The sequence below is a fragment of the Hyla sarda genome, chromosome 1 (assembly GCF_029499605.1).
Source record: "Hyla sarda isolate aHylSar1 chromosome 1, aHylSar1.hap1, whole genome shotgun sequence".
NCBI lineage: Eukaryota > Metazoa > Chordata > Amphibia > Anura > Hylidae > Hyla > Hyla sarda.
Window position 1 is genome coordinate 2,189,893 of NC_079189.1, and position 21,269 is coordinate 2,211,161.

General features: G+C 46.7%; 1 protein-coding gene across 4 annotated transcripts in view; it reads left to right on the forward strand.

Annotated features, from left to right (window-relative positions):
• Positions 1 to 21,269, forward strand: part of LOC130279499 (zinc finger protein 260-like) — a 40,998-nt gene that overhangs the window by 12,639 nt on the left and 7,090 nt on the right. For 2 of the 4 annotated variants that reach the window (XM_056528712.1, XM_056528717.1), the window contains 4 exons: positions 19,325 to 19,416; positions 19,491 to 19,569; positions 19,677 to 19,768; positions 19,898 to 20,006. In XM_056528712.1, the coding sequence (XP_056384687.1) occupies positions 19,325 to 19,416; positions 19,491 to 19,569; positions 19,677 to 19,768; positions 19,898 to 20,006 (372 nt within the window). Of the gene's footprint in view, positions 1 to 10,331; positions 10,520 to 19,178; positions 19,417 to 19,490; positions 19,570 to 19,676; positions 19,769 to 19,897; positions 20,007 to 21,269 lie in introns of those variants that run through there. The other 2 variants (XM_056528732.1, XM_056528723.1) reach the window with 2 other exon arrangements.

A 21,269-nucleotide genomic window follows, 5' to 3' on the forward strand; every position in this document is an offset into this window, starting at 1 on the left:
TTCAAACACCTGTGAGGTGATAAGGCTCACTGTACCCATTGTTATGTTCCTTGAGGGGTGTAGTTTCCAAAATAGTATGCCATGAGTAGTTTTTTTTTTTGCTGTTCTGGCACCATGGGGACATGCTAAATGCAACATGCCCCCCCCCCCCCCCCCCCCAAAAAAAAACAAAAAACATTTCAGCAAAATTCTCTTTAAAAAAGCCAAATTTTGCTTCTTCTCTTCTGAGCATTGTAGTGTGCCAGCAGAACACTTCACGTCCACATATGGGGTATTTCCATACTCAAAAGAAATGGGGTTTTAAATTTTGGGGGGCATTTTCTCCTATTACCCCTTGTGAAAAAGAAAAATTTGGAGTAACACCATCATTTGTTAAAAATCTAATTTTCCATTTTCATGTCCAACTTCAAAGCAGTCGTCCAATACCTGTGGGGTGTTAAGGCTCACTGTACCCCTTATTACGTTCCTTGAGGGGTGTAGTTTCCCAAATAGGCCCCCAAAAACCATAACAGCAAAATTTGTTTTAAAAAAATCCCACAGTTGCTCTTTCCCTCTTGAGCAATGTTGTGCGCCCGCAGAGCACTTTACGTCAACATATGAGGTATTTCCATACTCGAGAGAAATTGGGTTACAAATTTGTGGGCTTTTTCTCCTTATACCACTTTTAAAAATGAAAAAAAAATGGGGCTACAAGAACATGTTAGTGTAAAAAAAAAAAAATGCAGATTTAATTTTTCTCTTCCACTTTGCTGCTACACGAAGTGTTAAACTTTCTGAATGTCATTTGGAATACTTTGAGAGGAGTAGTTTCTCTAATGTCATTTATGGGGTATTTCTCCGAGAAAGGCCCCTCAAATCCACTTCAAACTGAACTGGTCCATGAAAAATTCAGATTTAGAAATTTTCGTAAAAATTTTGAAAATTGCTGCTGTACTTTGAAGCCCTCTAATGTCTTCAAAAAGTAAAAACATCAACTTTATGATGTCAACACAAAGTAGACATATTGTATATGTGAATCAATATATAATTTATTTGGAATGTCTATTTTCCTTACAAGCAGAGAGTTGGAAGGTTAGAAAAATGCTAAATTAACAACATGAAGTTTTGGGATTTTTAACCAAGAAAGGATGCAAGTAATGACAAAAATTTACCACTATGTTAAAGGGGTATTCCGCCCCTAGACATCTTATCCCCTATCCAAAGGACAGGGGATAAGATGTCAGTACACCGCGGTCCCGCTGCTGCTCGCTCTGTGCGTAATGATGGGCAGTACAGAGGCCGGAGCATCGTTACGTCACGGCTCCGCCCCTCGTGACGTCACGGCCCGCCCCTTTCCATACAAGTCTATGGGAGGGGGCGTGGCGGTCGTCACGCCCCCTCCTATAGACTTTCATTAAGGGGACGGGCCGTGATGTCACGAGGGGCGGCGCCATGATGTCATGCTGTTCCGTCCCCCGTATCGCCCGTCATTACGCACAGAGCGAACTCGCTCTGTGCTGTAATGATAGCGCGGTGCCGCAGCGGGGATCCCCAGCAGTGGGACCGCGGTGTACTGACATCTTATCCCCTGTCCTTTGGATAAGGGATAAGATGTCTAGGGGCGGAGTACCCCTTTAAAGTAGAATATAAAACAATCTCTGAATCAGAATGAAAGATACAAGTAGCCCAGAGTTATTAATATATAAAGTGACAGTGGTCAAATTTGCAATAAAAGGCTGTGTCCTTAAGGTAAAAATGAGCTGCGTCCGTAAGGGGTTAACCCCTTCGCTAATAAATTTAAATTACCCCCTTTTCCCATAAAAAAAATAAAATTCTAAACAACATGTGCTGTATTGCCATGTGCGTAAATGTCCAAACTATTACAATATAATGTTACTTAAACCGCACAGTCAAAGGCGCGAGTGTAAAAAAAATTCCAAAGTCCAGAAATGCGTATTTTTGGTCACTTCATATGCTAGAAAAAGAAACAATAAAACGCACTCAAAAAGGTGCCATCAAAATAAAAATGGTCCAGATAAAAACTTCACATCACAGCGCAAAAAATGAGCCCATACATCTATCTATATATATATATTTATTTTATTTTACTACTCAAAAAAAAATGTATAACTACCTGCACCAAAATTAGCATGTTTAACCCCTTAAGGACCGGAGGTTTTTCCGTTTTTGCATTTTCGTTTTTTGTTCCTTGCCTTTAAAAAATCATAACTCTTTCAAATTTACACCTAAAAATCCATATGATGGCTTATTTTTTGCGCCACCAATTCTACTTTGTAATGACGTCAGTCATTTTGCCCAAAAATCTATGGTGAAGCGGGAAAAAAAATCATTGTGCGACAAAATTGAAGAAAAAACGCTGTTTTGTAACTTTTGGGGGCTTCCGTTTCTACGTAGTACATTTTTCGGTAAAAATGACACCTGATATTTATTCTGTAGGTCCATACGGTTAAAATGATCCCCTACTTATATAGGTGATTTTGTTGTACTTCTGGAAAAAATCATAACTACATGCAGGAAAATTAATACGTTTAAAATTGTCATCTTCTGACCCCTATAACTTTTTTATTTTTCCGTGTATGGGGCGGTATGAGGGCTCATTTTTTGCGCCGTGATCTGAAGTTTTTAACGGTACCATTTTTGCATTGATAGGACTTATTGATCACTTTTTATTCATTTTTAAATGATATAAAAAGTGACCAAAAATGCACTATTTTGGACTTTGGAATTTTTTTGCGCGCACGCCATTGACCGTGCGGTTTAATTAATGATATATTTTTATAATTCGGACATTTCCGCACGCGGTGATACCACATATGTTTATTTTTATTTACACTGTGTTTTTTTTTTTTATTGGAAAAGGGGGGTGATTCAAACTTTTAATAGGGGAGGAGTTAAATGATCTTTATTCACTTTTTTTTTGCAGTGTTATAGGTCCCATAGGGACACACTGATCATTGTTATCCCATAGGGACCTATAACACTGCACACACTGATCTCTTATACTGATCATTATTATCCCATAGGGACCTATAACACTGCACACACTGATCTCTTATACTGATCATTGTTATCCCATAGGGACCTATAACACTGCACACACTGATCTCTTATACTGATCATTGTTATCCCATAGGGACCTATAACACTGCACACACTGATCATTGTTATCCCATAGGGACCTATAACACTGCACACACTGATCATCATTGATCACTGGTTTCTCATAAGAAACCAGTGATCAACGATTCTGCCGGATGACTGCTCATGCCTGGATCTCAGGCACTGAGCAGTCATTCGGCGATCGGACAGCGAGGAGGCAGGAAGGGGCCCTCCTGCTGTCCTGTCAGCTGTTCGGGATGCCGCGATTAGCCGCGGCTATCCCGAACAGCCCGACTGAGCTAGCCGGGAACTTTCACTTTCACTTTTAGCCGCGCGGCTCAGCTTTGAGCGCGCGGCTAAAGGGTTAATAGAGCGCGGCGCCGCGATCGGCGCTGCGCGCTATTAAGAGGCGGGTCCCGGCTTCACTATGACGCCGGGCCCGCCATGATATGACGCGGGGTTACTGTGTAACCCCGCGTTATATCGGAAGAGCAGGACCAAGGACGTACCGGTACGTCCTTGGTCCTTAAGGGGTTAATATAGTCATTAGAGATGAGCGAACTTACAGTAAATTCGATTCGTCACGAACTTCTCGGCTCGGCAGTTGATGACTTTTCCTGCATAAATTAGTTCAGCCTTCAGGTGCTCCGGTGGGCTGGAAAAGGTGGATACAGTCCTAGGAAAGAGTCTCCTAATACTGTATCCACCTTTTCCAGCCCACGGGAGCACCGGAAAGCTGAACTAATTTATGCAGGAAAAGTCATCTACTGCCGAGCTGAGAAGTTCGTGACGAATCGAATTTACTGTAAGTTCGCTCATCTCTAATAGTCATCTTCTGACCCCTATAACTTTAATTTTTCCATATACCGTATTTTTCGCCCTATAGGACGCACCGGCATATAAGACGCACCCAATTTTAAAGGTGCAAAATATAGAAAAAAGAGATTCTGCACCCAACAGTGATCTTCAACCTGCGGACCTCCAGATGTTGCAAAACTACAACTCCCAGCATGCCCGGACAGCCATGGGCTGTCCGGGCATGCTGGGAGTTGTAGTTTTGCAACATCTGGAGGTCCGCAGGTTGAAGACCACTGGTATAGGAGGTAATACTCACATGTTCCCGCCGCTCCGGACCCGTCACCGCTGCCCTGGATGTCGCTCCATCACTGTCGCCGCGTCCCCAGGATGTCCCCGATGCTCCGGACGTCCTCTTCCCCGGGATCCACGCTTTCCGTCATCACGTCGCTCTTATTGGATGACGGGATGGCGTGCACGACAACGTGATGACGACGAAGGAGAGCGCCGCCATGCCGGGGATCCCTGCACGGAGCAGACACCGAGAAGGCAGGTAAGGTCCCTCCCGATGTCCTGTAAGCTGTTCGTGACGCCGCAATTTCACCGCGGCGGTCCTGAACAGCCCGACTGAGCAGCCCGGTTAGTGTCACTTTCGTTTCAGACGCGGGGGTCAGCTTTGAACGCCACGTCTGAAGGGTTAATACAGGACATCACCGCGATCGGTGATGTCCTGTATTAGCCGCGGGTCCCGGCCGTTGATGGGTGCAGGGACCGCCGCGATAGGGGTGTATTCGCCGTATAATGCGCACCAACTTCCCCCCCCCCGTTTTGGGGAAGAAAAAGTGCGTCTTATACGGCGAAAAATACGGTGTGTGTGTGTGTGTATATATATATGGAAAAATTTAAGTTATAGGGGTCAGAGGATACATTTTTTTTGCGTAGTAAAATAAAATAAAACCTATATAAATCGGGTATCCTTGTAACCGAATAGACCTACAGAATAAAGATTATGATGTCATTTTTATTGTAAAGTGCACTGTGTAAAATTGGATGCCTCCAAAAGTTACAAAATGGCAGTTTTTTTTTGTCAATTTTGTACCACTATTTTTTTTCTGGTTTCGCTGTAGATTTTGTGATGAATAGATTGATGTCATTACAAAGTGAAATTGGTGGTGAAAAAAGAAACAAGCCCTCATATGGGTCTGTAGGTGAAAAATGTAAAGTGTTATGACTTAGAGGGTTAAGGAGGAAAAAACAAAAGTGCAAGAATGAAAAATGGCCCGAGAGTAAAGGGGTTAAAGAGAACCTCTCATGATCTTGTTATAATCCTCCCCGGTCACGGCCCCCATCATGATAAACCACCCCCGGCCTTTGTTTTTATTATTTGTTAGTTTTCTACCTTGATATTTGTCTGTATTTTCTGCTCAGTCTCAGATTCACAGACCGGGAAGGGGCGTTCCCCAGTAGGCGAGCTGATTAACAAACCAGTAAGTTACTGTGATAGCTGCAAGGTATGCTGGGCTACCCTGACATCCTCTCTCTGCTCCAATACCTCTCCTGTGGATGCAAAAACACCACATATAGCTCCTCCCCTGTGTTATTATAGCGCACAGACAGGATTACACAAACCGAACCAGGCAAAGTTAGAAAGTTCTACGAGCCGAGAGAACACTGAAATTCAGGTCAAATCTGGGTTCATAAAGCAGATTACAAGGAGACAAGAGGAGTGAGGATCCTGATCACAAGAGCTTACAATCTATGAGGAGGAGGAGACAAGAGGAGTGAGGATCCTGATCACAAGAGCTTACAATCTATGAGGAGGAGACAAGAGGAGTGAGGACCCTGATCACAAGAGCTTACAATCTATGAGGAGGAGGAGACAAGAGGAGTGAGGATCCTGATCACAAGAGCTTACAATCTATGAGGAGACAAGAGGAGTGAGGATCCGGATCACAAGAGCTTACAATCTATGAGGAGGAGACAAGAGGAGTGAGGATCCTGATCACAAGAGCTTACAATCTGTGAGGAGACAAGAGGAGTGAGGATCCTGATCACAAGAGCTTACAATCTATGAGGAGGAGACAAGAGGAGTGAGGATCCTGATCACAAGAGCTTACAATCTATGAGGAGGAGGAGACAAGAGGAGTGAGGATCCTGATCACAAGAGCTTACAATCTATGAGGAGGAGGAGACAAGAGGAGTGAGGATCCTGATCACAAGAGCTTACAATCTATGAGGAGGAGGAGACAAGAGGAGTGAGGATCCTGATCACAAGAGCTTACAATCTATGAGGAGGAGGAGACAAGAGGAGTGAGGATCCTGATCACAAGAGCTTACAATCTATGAGGAGGAGGAGACAAGAGGAGTGAGGATCCTGATCACAAGAGCTTACAATCTATGAGGAGGAGACAAGAGGAGTGAGGATCCTGATCACAAGAGCTTACAATCTATGAGGAGGAGACAAGAGGAGTGAGGATCCTGATCACAAGAGCTTACAATCTATGAGGAGGAGACAAGAGGAGTGAGGATCCTGATCACAAGAGCTTACAATCTATGAGGAGGAGACAAGAGGAGTGAGGATCCTGATCACAAGAGCTTACAATCTATGAGGAGACAAGAGGAGTGAGGATCCTGATCACAAGAGCTTACAATCTATGAGGAGGAGACAAGAGGAGTGAGAATCCTGATCACAAGAGCTTACAATCTATGAGGAGGAGACAAGAGGAGTGAGGATCCTGTTCACAAGAGCTTACAATCTATGAGGAGACAAGAGGAGCGAGGATCCTGATCACAAGAGCTTACAATCTATGAGGAGGAGACGAGAGGAGTGAGAATCCTGATCACAAGAGCTTACAATCTATGAGGAGGAGACAAGAGGAGTGAGGATCCTGATCACAAGAGCTTACAATCTATGAGGAGGAGGAGACAAGAGGAGTGAGGATCCTGATCACAAGAGCTTACAATCTATGAGGAGGAGGAGACAAGAGGAGTGAGGATCCTGATCACAAGAGCTTACAATCTATGAGGAGACAAGAGGAGTGAGGATCCTGATCACAAGAGCTTACAATCTATGAGGAGGAGACAAGAGGAGTGAGGATCCTGATCACAAGAGCTTACAATCTATGAGGAGGAGACAAGAGGAGTGAGGATCCTGATCACAAGAGCTTACAATCTATGAGGAGGAGACAAGAGGAGTGAGGATCCTGATCACAAGAGCTTACAATCTATGAGGAGGAGGAGACAAGAGGAGTGAGGATCCTGATCACAAGAGCTTACAATCTATGAGGAGGAGACAAGAGGAGCGAGGATCCTGATCACAAGAGCTTACAATCTATGAGGAGACAAGAGGAGAGAGGATCCTGATCACAAGAGCTTACAATCTATGAGGAGGAGGAGACGAGGAGCGAGGATCCTGATCACAAGAGCTTACAATCTATGAGGAGGAGACAAGAGGAGCGAGGATCCTGATCACAAGAGCTTACAATCTATGAGGAGACAAGAGGAGTGAGGATCCTGATCACAAGAGCTTACAATCTATGAGGAGGAGACAAGAGGAGTGAGGATCCTGATCACAAGAGCTTACAATCTATGAGGAGGAGACAAGAGGAGTGAGGATCCTGATCACAAGAGCTTACAATCTATGAGGAGACAAGAGGAGTGAGGATCCTGATCACAAGAGCTTACAATCTATGAGGAGACAAGAGGAGTGAGGATCCTGATCACAAGAGCTTACAATCTATGAGGAGGAGACAAGAGGAGCGAGGATCCTGATCACAAGAGCTTACAATCTATGAGGAGACAAGAGGAGTGAGGATCCTGATCACAAGAGCTTACAATCTATGAGGAGACAAGAGGAGTGAGGATCCTGATCACAAGAGCTTACAATCTATGAGGAGACAAGAGGAGTGAGGATCCTGATCACAAGAGCTTACAATCTATGAGGAGACAAGAGGAGTGAGGATCCTGATCACAAGAGCTTACAATCTATGAGGAAGAGACAAGAGGAGTGAGGATCCTGATCACAAGAGCTTACAATCTATGAGGAGACAAGAGGAGTGAGGATCCTGATCACAAGAGCTTACAATCTATGAGGAGGAGGAGACAAGAGGAGTGAGGATCCTGATCACAAGAGCTTACAATCTATGAGGAGGAGACAAGAGGAGTGAGGATCCTGATCACAAGAGCTTACAATCTATGAGGAGACAAGAGGAGACAAGAGGAGTGAGGATCCTGATCACAAGAGCTTACAATCTATGAGGAGGAGACAAGAGGAGTGAGGATCCTGATCACAAGAGCTTACAATCTATGAGGAGGAGACAAGAGGAGTGAGGATCCTGATCACAAGAGCTTACAATCTATGAGGAGGAGGAGACAAGAGGAGTGAGGATCCTGATCACAAGAGCTTACAATCTATGAGGAGGAGGAGACAAGAGGAGTGAGGATCCTGATCACAAGAGCTTACAATCTATGAGGAGACAAGAGGAGTGAGGATCCTGATCACAAGAGCTTACAATCTATGAGGAGACAAGAGGAGTGAGGATCCTGATCACAAGAGCTTACAATCTATGAGGAGACAAGAGGAGTGAGGATCCTGATCACAAGAGCTTACAATCTATGAGGAGACAAGAGGAGTGAGGATCCTGATCACAAGAGCTTACAATCTATGAGGAGACGAGAGGAGTGAGGATCCTGATCACAAGAGCTTACAATCTATGAGGAGGAGGAGACAAGAGGAGTGAGGATCCTGATCACAAGAGCTTACAATCTATGAGGAGACAAGAGGAGTGAGGATCCTGATCACAAGAGCTTACAATCTATGAGGAGGAGACAAGAGGAGTGAGGATCCTGATCACAAGAGCTTACAATCTATGAGGAGGAGACAAGAGGAGTGAGGATCCTGATCACAAGAGCTTACAATCTATGAGGAGGAGACAAGAGGAGCGAGGATCCTGATCACAAGAGCTTACAATCTATGAGGAGACAAGAGGAGTGAGGATCCTGATCACAAGAGCTTACAATCTATGAGGAGGAGGAGACAAGAGGAGTGAGGATCCTGATCACAAGAGCTTACAATCTATGAGGAGGAGACAAGAGGAGCGAGGATCCTGATCACAAGAGCTTACAATCTATGAGGAGGAGGAGACAAGAGGAGTGAGGATCCTGATCACAAGAGCTTACAATCTATGAGGAGGAGACAAGAGGAGTGAGGATCCTGATCACAAGAGCTTACAATCTATGAGGAGGAGACAAGAGGAGCGAGGATCCTGATCACAAGAGCTTACAATCTATGAGGAAGAGACAAGAGGAGTGAGGATCCTGATCACAAGAGCTTACAATCTATGAGGAGGAGGAGACAAGAGGAGTGAGGATCCTGATCACAAGAGCTTACAATCTATGAGGAGACAAGAGGAGTGAGGATCCTGATCACAAGAGCTTACAATCTATGAGGAGACAAGAGGAGTGAGGATCCTGATCATAAGAGCTTACAATCTATGAGGAGACAAGAGGAGTGAGGATCCTGATCACAAGAGCTTACAATCTATGAGGAAGAGACAAGAGGAGTGAGGATCCTGATCACAAGAGCTTACAATCTATGAGGAGGAGGAGACAAGAGGAGTGAGGATCCTGATCACAAGAGCTTACAATCTATGAGGAGGAGGAGACAAGAGGAGTGAGGATCCTGATCACAAGAGCTTACAATCTATGAGGAGGAGACAAGAGGAGTGAGGATCCTGATCACAAGAGCTTACAATCTATGAGGAGGAGACAAGAGGAGTGAGGATCCTGATCACAAGAGCTTACAATCTATGAGGAGACAAGAGGAGTGAGGATCCTGATCACAAGAGCTTACAATCTATGAGGAGGAGACAAGAGGAGTGAGGATCCTGATCACAAGAGCTTACAATCTATGAGGAGGAGACAAGAGGAGTGAGGATCCTGATCACAAGAGCTTACAATCTATGAGGAGGAGGAGACAAGAGGAGTGAGGATCCTGATCACAAGAGCTTACAATCTATGAGGAGGAGACAAGAGGAGTGAGGATCCTGATCACAAGAGCTTACAATCTATGAGGAGGAGACAAGAGGAGTGAGGATCCTGATCACAAGAGCTTACAATCTATGAGGAGGAGACAAGAGGAGTGAGGATCCTGATCACAAGAGCTTACAATCTATGAGGAGGAGACAAGAGGAGTGAGGATCCTGATCACAAGAGCTTACAATCTATGAGGAGGAGGAGACAAGAAGAGTGAGGATCCTGATCACAAGAGCTTACAATCTATGAGGAGGAGGAGACAAGAGGAGTGAGGACAAGGGATAAGTTCCCGCCACTTCCGAGCCCCGCCCACTGCTATCACATGACCACCCTTACATCCTGAATATTCTAAGTGGATCTAGATGCAGAGTGGAGCTCCACTCTCTACAGGAAACATGTGACCTCCACTCTAGCTCAGCCCCACCTCACAGGTCCTTCAGCCACATTCTCGCCTATCCTGCTGAGCTCCGCCCCCACATGTACTGGTCACATGATTGTGACATCATCACAGGTCGTACACTCCCCCATGCAGCAGGTACAGGTCAGGTCCTGGTCGCAGTCACTGTTCTGATCTCTGCTCCTCAGTCCTGAGGTAAATCCTTCTTTGTTCTCTTACATAATAGTGGAGAAGACATTTTATTATTATTGCTGAGGCGGCGCATCCATCACTGGTCACATCTCTTCTGAGCCAGAAGGCACCTGCAAGGGTCCAGGATTAATGTCTCCTCTTCTTAAAAGCTAAAGGGGGAACCTTACTCCCAGCATGACCCAGGGTCCCCCATTTATCTACTGGTTGGCACATCTCCAATGGGACCCGGGGTTACTGGGAGGTGAGGAGCCTAATGGCTGCAAACATCTCCCCTAGACCTACAGGGAGTCACCCAAAAGGCTCCACAGTCCAGACCATAATAGTCTACAAAACAAACAAGGAACAAGTCACAGGAAAACATAAGAATACACGGGGTCTGGTGATGATTAGATAGGTGACACTGCTGGGACATAATACAGTAATGGAGGGGTCTGGTGATGATTAGATAGGTGACACTGCTGGGACATTATACAGTAATGGAGGGGTCTGGTGATGACTGGAGAGGTGACACTGCTGGGACATTATACAGTAATGGAGGGGTCTGGTGATGATTAGAGAGGTGACACTGCTGGGACATTATATAGTAATGGAGGGGTCTGGTGATGACTGGAGAGGTGACACTGCTGGGACATTATACAGTAATGGAGGGGTCTGGTGATGATTAGAGAGGTGACACTGCTGGGACATTATACAGTAATGGAGGGGTCTGGTGATGACTGGAGAGGTGACCCTGCTGGGACATTATACAGTAATGGAGGGGTCTGGTGATGACTGGAGAGGTGACTGCTGGGACATTATACAGTAATGGAGGGGTCTGGTGATGACTGGAGAGGTGACACTGCTGGGACATTATACAGTAATGGAGGGGTCTGGTGATGACTGGAGAGGTGACACTGCTGGGACATTATACAGTAATAGAGGGGTCTGGTGATGACTGGAGAGGTGACACTGCTGGGACATTATACAGTAATGGAGGGGTCTGGTGATGACTGGAGAGGTGACACTGCTGGGATATTATACAGTAATGGAGGGGTCTGGTGATGAGAGGAGACACTGCTGGGACATTATACAGTAATGGAGGGGTCTGGTGATGACTGGAGAGGTGACCCTGCTGGGACATTATACAGTAATGGAGGGGTCTGGTGGTGACTGTAGAGGTGACACTGCTGGGACATTATACAGTAATGGAGGGGTCTGGTGATGACTGGAGAGGTGACTCTGCTGGGACATTATACAGTAATGGAGGGGTCTGGTGGTGACTGTAGAGGTGACACTGCTGGGACATTATACAGTAATGGAGGGGTCTGGTGATGATTAGAGAGGTGACACTGCTGGGACATTATACAGTAATGGAGGGGTCTGGTGATGACTGGAGAGGTGACACTGCTGGGACATTATACAGTAATGGAGGGGTCTGGTGATGATTAGAGAGGTGACACTGCAGGGACATTATACAGTAATGGAGGGGTCTGGTGATGACTGGAGAGGTGACACTGCTGGGACATTATACAGTAATGGAGGGGTCTGGTGATGATTAGAGAGGTGACACTGCTGGGACATTATACAGTAATGGAGGGGTCTGGTGATGATTAGAGAGGTGACACTGCTGGGACATTATACAATAATGGAGGGGTCTGGTGATGACTGGAGAGGTGACACTGCTGGGACATTATACAGTAATGGAGGGGTCTGGTGATGACTGGAGAGGTGACACTGGGGAGGGATTGGGCGCTGGCCTCTTTAGACACGGCTAAGGCTTTTGACTCCGTTGAGTGGTCCTTCCTGCTGGAAACTCTTCGGAGATTTGGATTCGGACCTAACTTTATAAAATGGATTTCCCTTTTATATAGATCCCCAAGGGCGCGTATGTCCATCAACGGTGCTCTTTCTCCTTATTTTTCCCTGGGCAGGGGCACGCGACAGGGGTGCCCTATCTCTCCCCTATTATTTGCTATTGCTATTGAACCTTTGGCCCTCCGGATCCGTCAGCATCCGGGATACGCTGGTATAAGCATTGGCTCGAGGGAGGATAGGGTAGGCCTGTATGCTGACGACATGATCTTATTCATGTCTGATCCTGCGTGCACTCTGGCTTTGGGGATTAGCCTTATTGACAACTTTGGGGTTTACTCGGGTCTTAGGATCAATTGGAGCAAGTCGGTGTATATGCCCATCAGAGATTCTCCGGTAGGGAATTGTTTACATGGCCTACGGGTTGTAGATCAGTTCAAATATTTAGGCATCATTATCAACAGGCGGTTTGGGGAGGATCACCAGACGAACATTCTACCTCTTCTATCCTATGTCCGTGCCAAATTCCGGACCTGGGCTGCCCTGCCCCTTTCTGTTGCGGGCCGCATTAATCTCATCAAAATGGTGGTCCTCCCCAAGTGTCTTTATCTGTTAGAGCATGCGTCAGCCATAGTACCAGTCTCCTTTTTTAGGCAGCTGCATTCTCTCTTTCCCCCGTTTATTTGGGGCTCTAATAGATCCAAGCTGAAACTGACCACATTGCAACGACCTAGAACTCAGGGAGGTATGTCACTACCCGATCTACAGCTATACTACATGGCTGGCCAGCTCAGGTATCTTAGACACTGGGTTTCCTTGCAGCCCCTCCCCAATAGTGAGCATCACCTTGCCCACAGTCTACACCTCTCTCACCTGTGGCCCGTCTTGGAGGGTAGGGTTGGTCTGGGGGCCCTTGGCTTCCTTTGCATAGACTGGCCCTGAAACTCTGGACCTATGCTAAACGTTTATTTGCCTTTACGGACAACCTGCTGGATAGACAACTGTGGCATGATCCTACGTTGCCGCACTTCTCTGACCAACTGGATCCGCACTTTTGGAGGTCCTATGGTGTGATCTCCGTTGGTGATGTCTATGATGGTAGTGCCTTTAGGGACTTCCAGTACTTTATTGACGTTAAATCTGTCCCCAGACGATCATTTTACCGATACCTCCAGCTCAGACACGCCTTCCAAGTACAATTCCCTGGGTCTAGTGCTCCATTCTCTCACTTCCCGGTTATTGGGGTGTTCACCACTCAGGGGCCCCGGGGACTTATATCGGCTCTATATACTGCCCTTTTGAATGCTAAGATGGGGGGGGAGCCGCTGTCGGTCGAGGCGCGCTGGAGGAGCTGTGTAGCTGACATGACTGATGAGGAGTGGGATGATGCCCTCTCCTCACATCTGTACGTCTCACCTTCTATCAACAACAGACTGATTCAGCTGTACATGTTCCACCAGTCGTACCTCACCCCGATACGCTTGACTAAAATGGGTAGGCGCCCAGACTCATCTTGCCACCGTTGTGGACATCCTGACTCTGACTTTATGCACATGATGTGGTCCTGCCATTATATAGCATCATTCTGGTCCGAGGTGATACAGTTTCTTACTTCCTTAACTCGACGACCGGTGCCGATGCTCCCGAGGCACTGTCTTTTGGGTCTTTTTGATGAGGAACTGTGGTCGCCAACTGAGATCATCTTCCTCAGGGAGGTCCTCTTCCTTGCACGCAAGGCCATAGCATTGCGTTGGATGGACTCTAGGACTCCCACGGTTGCTGGTTGGAAGGCCCTCGTGAACACCTCAGTGAACTATGAGTATCTGGTTTACAAACATCGTAAGAACCCTGCCAAGTTCTATAAAATATGGGCGTCCTGGTGTGCCTCCCCCCATGCTCAATACACGGTATCCAGGTTCTTGGCAGCAAGAGACCTCATTCTATCACAGTCTTCTTCCCCGGCTACTTGATTTCTCTTTTCTCGTCTGACCTAGGCTGATATTTCCCCCCTTCTTTGTTTCTCTTTCTCCTTTCCCCCTTACTTTCTCTTTCCCCCCCCCCCTTTTTTTTTTTTTTTTTTTTTTTTTTTTTTTTCCTCTTTTCTCTCTCTCCTTCTCATCTCCCTCTTCCTCTTCCCCCTTCCTCCCTGACCTGGACGGATTTGTGTGATGTTTTTGCGTTTGTAGTGTCTTGTCTTTGTGTTTGTCTTTGTTTCCCTTTCCATAGTTCTTGAGTTCCCACCAAACGGTGGTTGGTTTTAATGTTTTCTGTGTTTTAGTTGATTCATTGCTGATGTAACTGCTCGTGTCATGCTGATGAATGATCATCCTTTTTCCGGCACGGTGTCGGATGATACCTGTATTTCTCACCGCCAGCTTTTGATACTTTTCGTATGTATTTATCGTGTTGAGCACTTACATTGCAATAAAAACAGTTTAAAAAAAAAAGAGAGGTGACACTGCTGGGACATTATACAGTAATGGAGGGGTCTGGTGATGACTGGAGAGGTGACACTGCTGGGACATTATATAGTAATGGAGGGGTCTGGTGATGACTGGAGAGGTGACACTGCTGGGACATTATACAGTAATGGAGGGGTCTGATGATGACTGGAGAGGTGACACTGCTGGGACATTATACAGTAATGGAGGGGTCTGGTGATGATTGGAGAGGTGACACTGCTGGGACATTATACAGTAATGGAGGGGTCTGGTGATGACTGGAGAGGTGACACTGCTGGGACATTATACAGTAATGGAGGGGTCTGGTGATGACTGGAGAGGTGACACTGCTGGGACATTATGCAGTAATGGAGGGGTCTGGTGATGACTGGAGAGGTGACACTGCTGGGACATTATACAGTAATGGAGGGGTCTGGTGATGACTGGAGAGGTGACACTGCTAGGACATTATACAGTAATGGAGGGGTCTGGTGATGACTGGACAGGTGACACTGCTGGGACATTATACAGTAATGGAGGGGTCTGGTGATGACTGGACAGGTGACACTGCTGGGACATTATACAGTAATGGAGGGGTCTGGTGATGACTGGACAGGTGACACTGCTGGGACATTAAACAGTAATGGAGGGGTCTGGTGATGACTGGAGAGGTGACCCTGCTGGGACATTATACAGTAATGGAGGGGTCTGGTGATGACTGGAGAGGTGACCCTGCTGGGACATTATACAGTAATGGAGCGGTCTGGTGATGACTGGAGAGGTGACACTGCTGGGACATTATACAGTAATGGAGGGGTCTGGTGATGACTGGAGAGGTGACACTGCTGGGACATTATACAGTAATGGAGGGGTCTCGTGATGACTGGAGAGGTGACACTGCTGGGACATTATACAGTAATGGAGGGGTCTGGTGATGACTGGAGAGGTGACACTGCTGGGACATTATACAGTAATGGAGGGTCTGGTGAGGACTGGAGAGGTGACCCTGCTGGGACATTATACAGTAATGGAGGGGTCTGGTGATGACTGGAGAGGTGACACTGCTGGGACATTATACAGTAATGGAGGGGTCTGGTGATGATTAGAGAGGTGACACTGCTGGGATATTATACAGTAATGGAGGGGTCTGGTGATGACTGGAGAGGTGACACTGCTGGGACATTATACAGTAATGGAGGGGTCTGGTGATGACTGGAGAGGTGACACTGCTGGGACATTATACAGTAATGGAGGGGTCTGGTGATGATTAGAGAGGTGACACTGCTGGGACATTATACAGTAATGGAGGGGTTTGGTGATGACTAGAGAGGTGACACTGCTGGGACATTATACAGTAATGGAGGGGTCTGGTGATGATTAGAGAGGTGACACTGCTGGGACATTATACAGTAATGGAGGGGTCTGGTGATGACTGGAGAGGTGACACTGCTGGGACATTATACAGTAATGGAGGGGTCTGGTGATGATTAGAGAGGTGACACTGCTGGGACATTATACAGTAATGGAGGGGTCTGGTGAGGACTGGAGAGGTGACACTGCTGGGACATTATACAGTAATGGAGGTGTCTGGTGATGACTGGAGAGGTGACACTGCTGGGACATTATACAGTAATGGAGGGGTCTGGTGATGATTAGAGAGGTGACACTACTGGGACATTATACAGTAATGGAGGGGTCTGGTGATGACTGGAGAGGTGACACTGCTGGGACATTATACAGTAATGGAGGGGTCTGGTGATGACTAGAGAGGTGACACTGCTGGGACATTATACAGTAATGGAGGGGTCTGGTGATGACTGGAGAGGTGACACTGCTGGGACATTATACAGTAATGGAGGGGTCTGGTGATGACTGGAGAGGTGACACTGCTGGGACATTATACAGTAATGGAGGGGTCTGGTGATGACTAGAGAGGTGACACTGCTGGGACATTATACAGTAATGGAGGGGTCTGGTGATAGAGAGGTGACACTGCTGGGACATTATACAGTAATGGAGGGGTCTGGTGATGACTGGAGAGGTGACACTGCTGGGACATTATACAGTAATGGAGGGGTCTGGTGATAGAGAGGTGACACTGCTGGGACATTATACAGTAATGGAGGGGTCTGGTGATGACTGGAGAGGTGACACTGCTGGGACATTATACAGTAATGGAGGGGTCTGGTGATGACTAGAGAGGTGACACTGCTGGGACATTATACAGTAATGGAGGGGTCTGGTGATAGAGAGGTGACACTGCTGGGACATTATACAGTAATGGAGGGGTCTGGTGATGACTGGAGAGGTGACACTGCTGGGACATTATACAGTAATGGAGGGGTCTGGTGATAGAGAGGTGACACTGCTGGGACATTATACAGTAATGGAGGGGTCTGGTGATGACTGGAGAGGTGACACTGCTGGGACATTATACAGTAATGGAGGGGTCTGGTGATGATTAGAGAGGTGACACTGCTGGGACATTATACAGTAATGGAGGGGTCTGGTGATGATTAGAGAGGTGACACTGCTGGGACATTATACAGTAATGGAGGGGTCTGGTGATGATTAGAGAGGTGACACTGCTGGGACATTATACAGTAATGGAGGGGTCTGGTGATGATTAGAGAGGTGACACTGCTGGGACATTATATAGTAATGGAGGGGTCTGGTGATGACTGGAGAGGTGACACTGCTGGGACATTATACAGTAATGGAGGGGTCTGGTGATGATTAGAGAGGTGACACTGCTGGGACATTATACAGTAATGGAGGGGTCTGGTGATGACTGGAGAGGTGACACTGCTGGGACATTATACAGTAATGGAGGGGTCTGGTGATGATTAGAGAGGTGACACTGCTGGGACATTATACAGTAATGGAGGGGTCTGGTGAGGACTGGAGAGGTGACACTGCTGGGACATTATACAGTAATGGAGGGGTCTGGTGATGACTGGAGAGGTGACACTGCTGGGACATTATACAGTAATGGAGGGGTCTGGTGATGATTAGAGAGGTGACACTACTGGGACATTATACAGTAATGGAGGGGTCTGGTGATGACTGGAGAGGTGACACTGCTGGGACATTATACAGTAATGGAGGGGTCTGGTGATGACTAGAGAGGTGACACTGCTGGGACATTATACAGTAATGGAGGGGTCTGGTGATGACTGGAGAGGTGACACTGCTGGGACATTATACAGTAATGGAGGGGTCTGGTGATGACTGGAGAGGTGACACTGCTGGGACATTATACAGTAATGGAGGGGTCTGGTGATGACTAGAGAGGTGACACTGCTGGGACATTATACAGTAATGGAGGGGTCTGGTGATAGAGAGGTGACACTGCTGGGACATTATACAGTAATGGAGGGGTCTGGTGATGATTAGAGAGGTGACACTGCTGGGACATTATACAGTAATGGAGGGGTCTGGTGATGACTGGAGAGGTGACACTGCTGGGACATTATACAGTAATGGAGAGGTCTGGTGATGACTGGAGAGGTGACACTGCTGGGACATTATACAGTAATGGAGGGGTCTGGTGATGACTGGAGAGGTAACACTGCTGGGACATTATACAGTAATGGAGGGGTCTGGTGAAGACTGGAGAGGTGACAATGCTGGGACATTATACAGTAATGGAGGGGTCTGGTGATAGAGAGGTGACACTGCTGGGACATTATACAGTAATGGAGAAGTCTGGTGATGACTAGAGGTGACACTGCTGGGACATTATACAGTAATGGAGGGGTCTGGTGATAGAGAGGTGACACTGCTGGGACATTATACAGTAATGGAGGGGTCTGGTGATGACTGGAGAGGTGACACTGCTGGGACATTATACAGTAATGGAGGGGTCTGGTGATGATTAGAGAGGTGACACTGCTGGGACATTATACAGTAATGGAGGGGTCTGGTGATGATTAGAGAGGTGACACTGCTGGGACATTATACAGTAATGGAGGGGTCTGGTGATGATTAGAGAGGTGACACTGCTGGGACATTATACAGTAATGGAGGGGTCTGGTGATGATTAGAGAGGTGACACTGCTGGGACATTATATAGTAATGGAGGGGTCTGGTGATGACTGGAGAGGTGACACTGCTGGGACATTATACAGTAATGGAGGGGTCTGGTGATGACTGGAGAGGTGACTCTGCTGGGACATTATACAGTAATGGAGGGGTCTGGTGATGATTAGAGAGGTGACACTGCTGGGACATTATACAGTAATGGAGGAGTCTGGTGATGATTAGAGAGGTGACACTGCTGGGTCGTTACACAATATTTGAGTGGAGAGAAACATGTCCCAGAGATCCATCAGGTAGATGGTCCTACTGTAGTCTGCTAGAGTCAATCCAAAATATTACCAGAAAGTGATTAAACCCAAGGTTATTTTTTTATTGAATTTTTTTTTTAGGGTGAAAATCTGATGGATATTAATGTTGAAGCAAAAGAGGAGATGGATTTCACAGCTGATCATCAGTGTAAGGAGAGGAGATGTGCATTGCCACACATCTGATCATCACATAAATAATCTGTACTGTCCTTGTGTGTTCCCTACAGATGGAGTCATTGATAGAAATCCACCCGAGAGGTGTCCCCGCCCTCTGTATTCCCAGGACTGTCCAGAGGGAAATGTCCCAGAGAACCATCAGGTAGAGGAAGCTAAAGTGTCTCGAAAATATGACTGAAACCAAAAATAATGTGTTTTTTTTTATGTTTCTTTTAGAACAAAAATCTGATGGATATTAAGGCTGAGATTAAAGAGGAACCAGAAGAGGAGACGGATTTCGGGGCCGATCAGCAGTGTAAGGAGGGGGAGACTTTTATTGGTGGAGGGTCTCCTAAATACTACTACACCCATCATCTGATCATCACATGGAATAATCTATTCATCACTGTGTGTTCCCTACAGATGGAGTCATTGATAGAAATCCACCCGAGAGGTGTCCCCGCCCTCTGTATTCCCAGGACTGTCCAGAGGGAAATGTCCCAGAGAAGTATCAGGTAGATGAGGCTGATCCTATATCTCTATAGGGGGGTCCTGCAGTCTTAGATGTGGGGGTAGATTTTGGGGGTCTCTGTTGCTCCTCCTGTCTGCTGTATTGTAGTGAATTGTTCTATATGTCACATCAGGGGGGAGATCTGACTAATAATAAAGTGGAGGATGAAGAAGAGAGGATGAGCGGCCATCACCCGTGTATGAGGGAAGTGAAGGAGGAAATTCCAGGAGGTGTTACCCCAGGTATGTAATAATTCCAGGAGGTGTTGTCCCAGGTATGTGATAATTCCAGGAGGTGTTGTCCCAGGTATGTAATAATTCCAGGAGGTGTTGTCCCAGGTATGTAATAATTCCAGGAGGTGTTGTCCCAGGTATGTAATAATTCCAGGAGGTGTTGTCCCAGATATGTAATAATTCCAGGAGGTGTTGTCCCAGGTATGTAATAATTCCAGGAGGTGTTGTCTCAGGTATGTAATACCACCCCCCCTTATACCGAAAAATGAGAAAGTTATAGGTGGTCAAAATAGAGCAATTTTAAACATACCTATTTTGTTAATCCTTCCAGTACTTATCAGCGGCTGAAGTTGAGTTGGTCTTTTCTGTCTGACCACAGTGCTCTCTGCTGACACCTCTGTCCATGTCAGCAGGGCCGGTTTTTCCTATAGGCTAAGTAGGCGGCCACCTATGGCGCACTTTTGAGGGGCCGGGCTTCCCACTGCACCCCCCCCCCCCCCCTGCTCAATACGTGCCTGGAGCGCCCCCCATACCCCGTGCGCTTATATTGTCACTCACAGGTACCCAGCAGTAAACGTTGCCAGGCTGGAGCGCTATGTGTGTCCCTCACTCACAGAGCATTGTACGGCAGTCAGTGTTCCCCTAAACAACTTCACAGTCACTGACTGGTGACCGTAACCTTAAGACAACTCTGGCGGCGTTGCGCTCCTCTATCACATTACCCCCTCCTTCTCCCCACACAGCTTTCTAAATGCTGGTGGTATAGGACCTGTGATGATGTCAACATCATGTGACCTGTCACATGTTAGGGGTGGAGCTGAGCAGATTAGAAGAAATGATGACTGAAGGACCTGTGTGATGCTGTGAAGGAGGCGGGGCTGAGCTGAAGTGAAGGTCACATGTCACCACAGTAGTAAGGAGATTACATGGGGAGGAGGTTTGTTACAGTGTGTCACCCCAGTAGTAAGGAGATTACATGAGGAGGAGGATTGTTACAGTGTGTCACCCCAGTAGTAAGGAGATTACATGGGGAGGAGGTTTGTTACAGTGTGTCACCCCAGTAGTAAGGAGATTACATGAGGAGGAGGATTGTTACAGTGTGTCACCCCAGTAGTAAGGAGATTACATGAGGAGGAGGATTGTTACAGTGTGTCACCCCAGTAGTAAGGAGATTACATGAGGAGGGGATTTGTTACAGTGTGTCACCCCAGTAGTAAGGAGATTAAATGAGGAGGAGGTTTGTTACAGTGTGTCACCCCAGTAGTAAGGAGG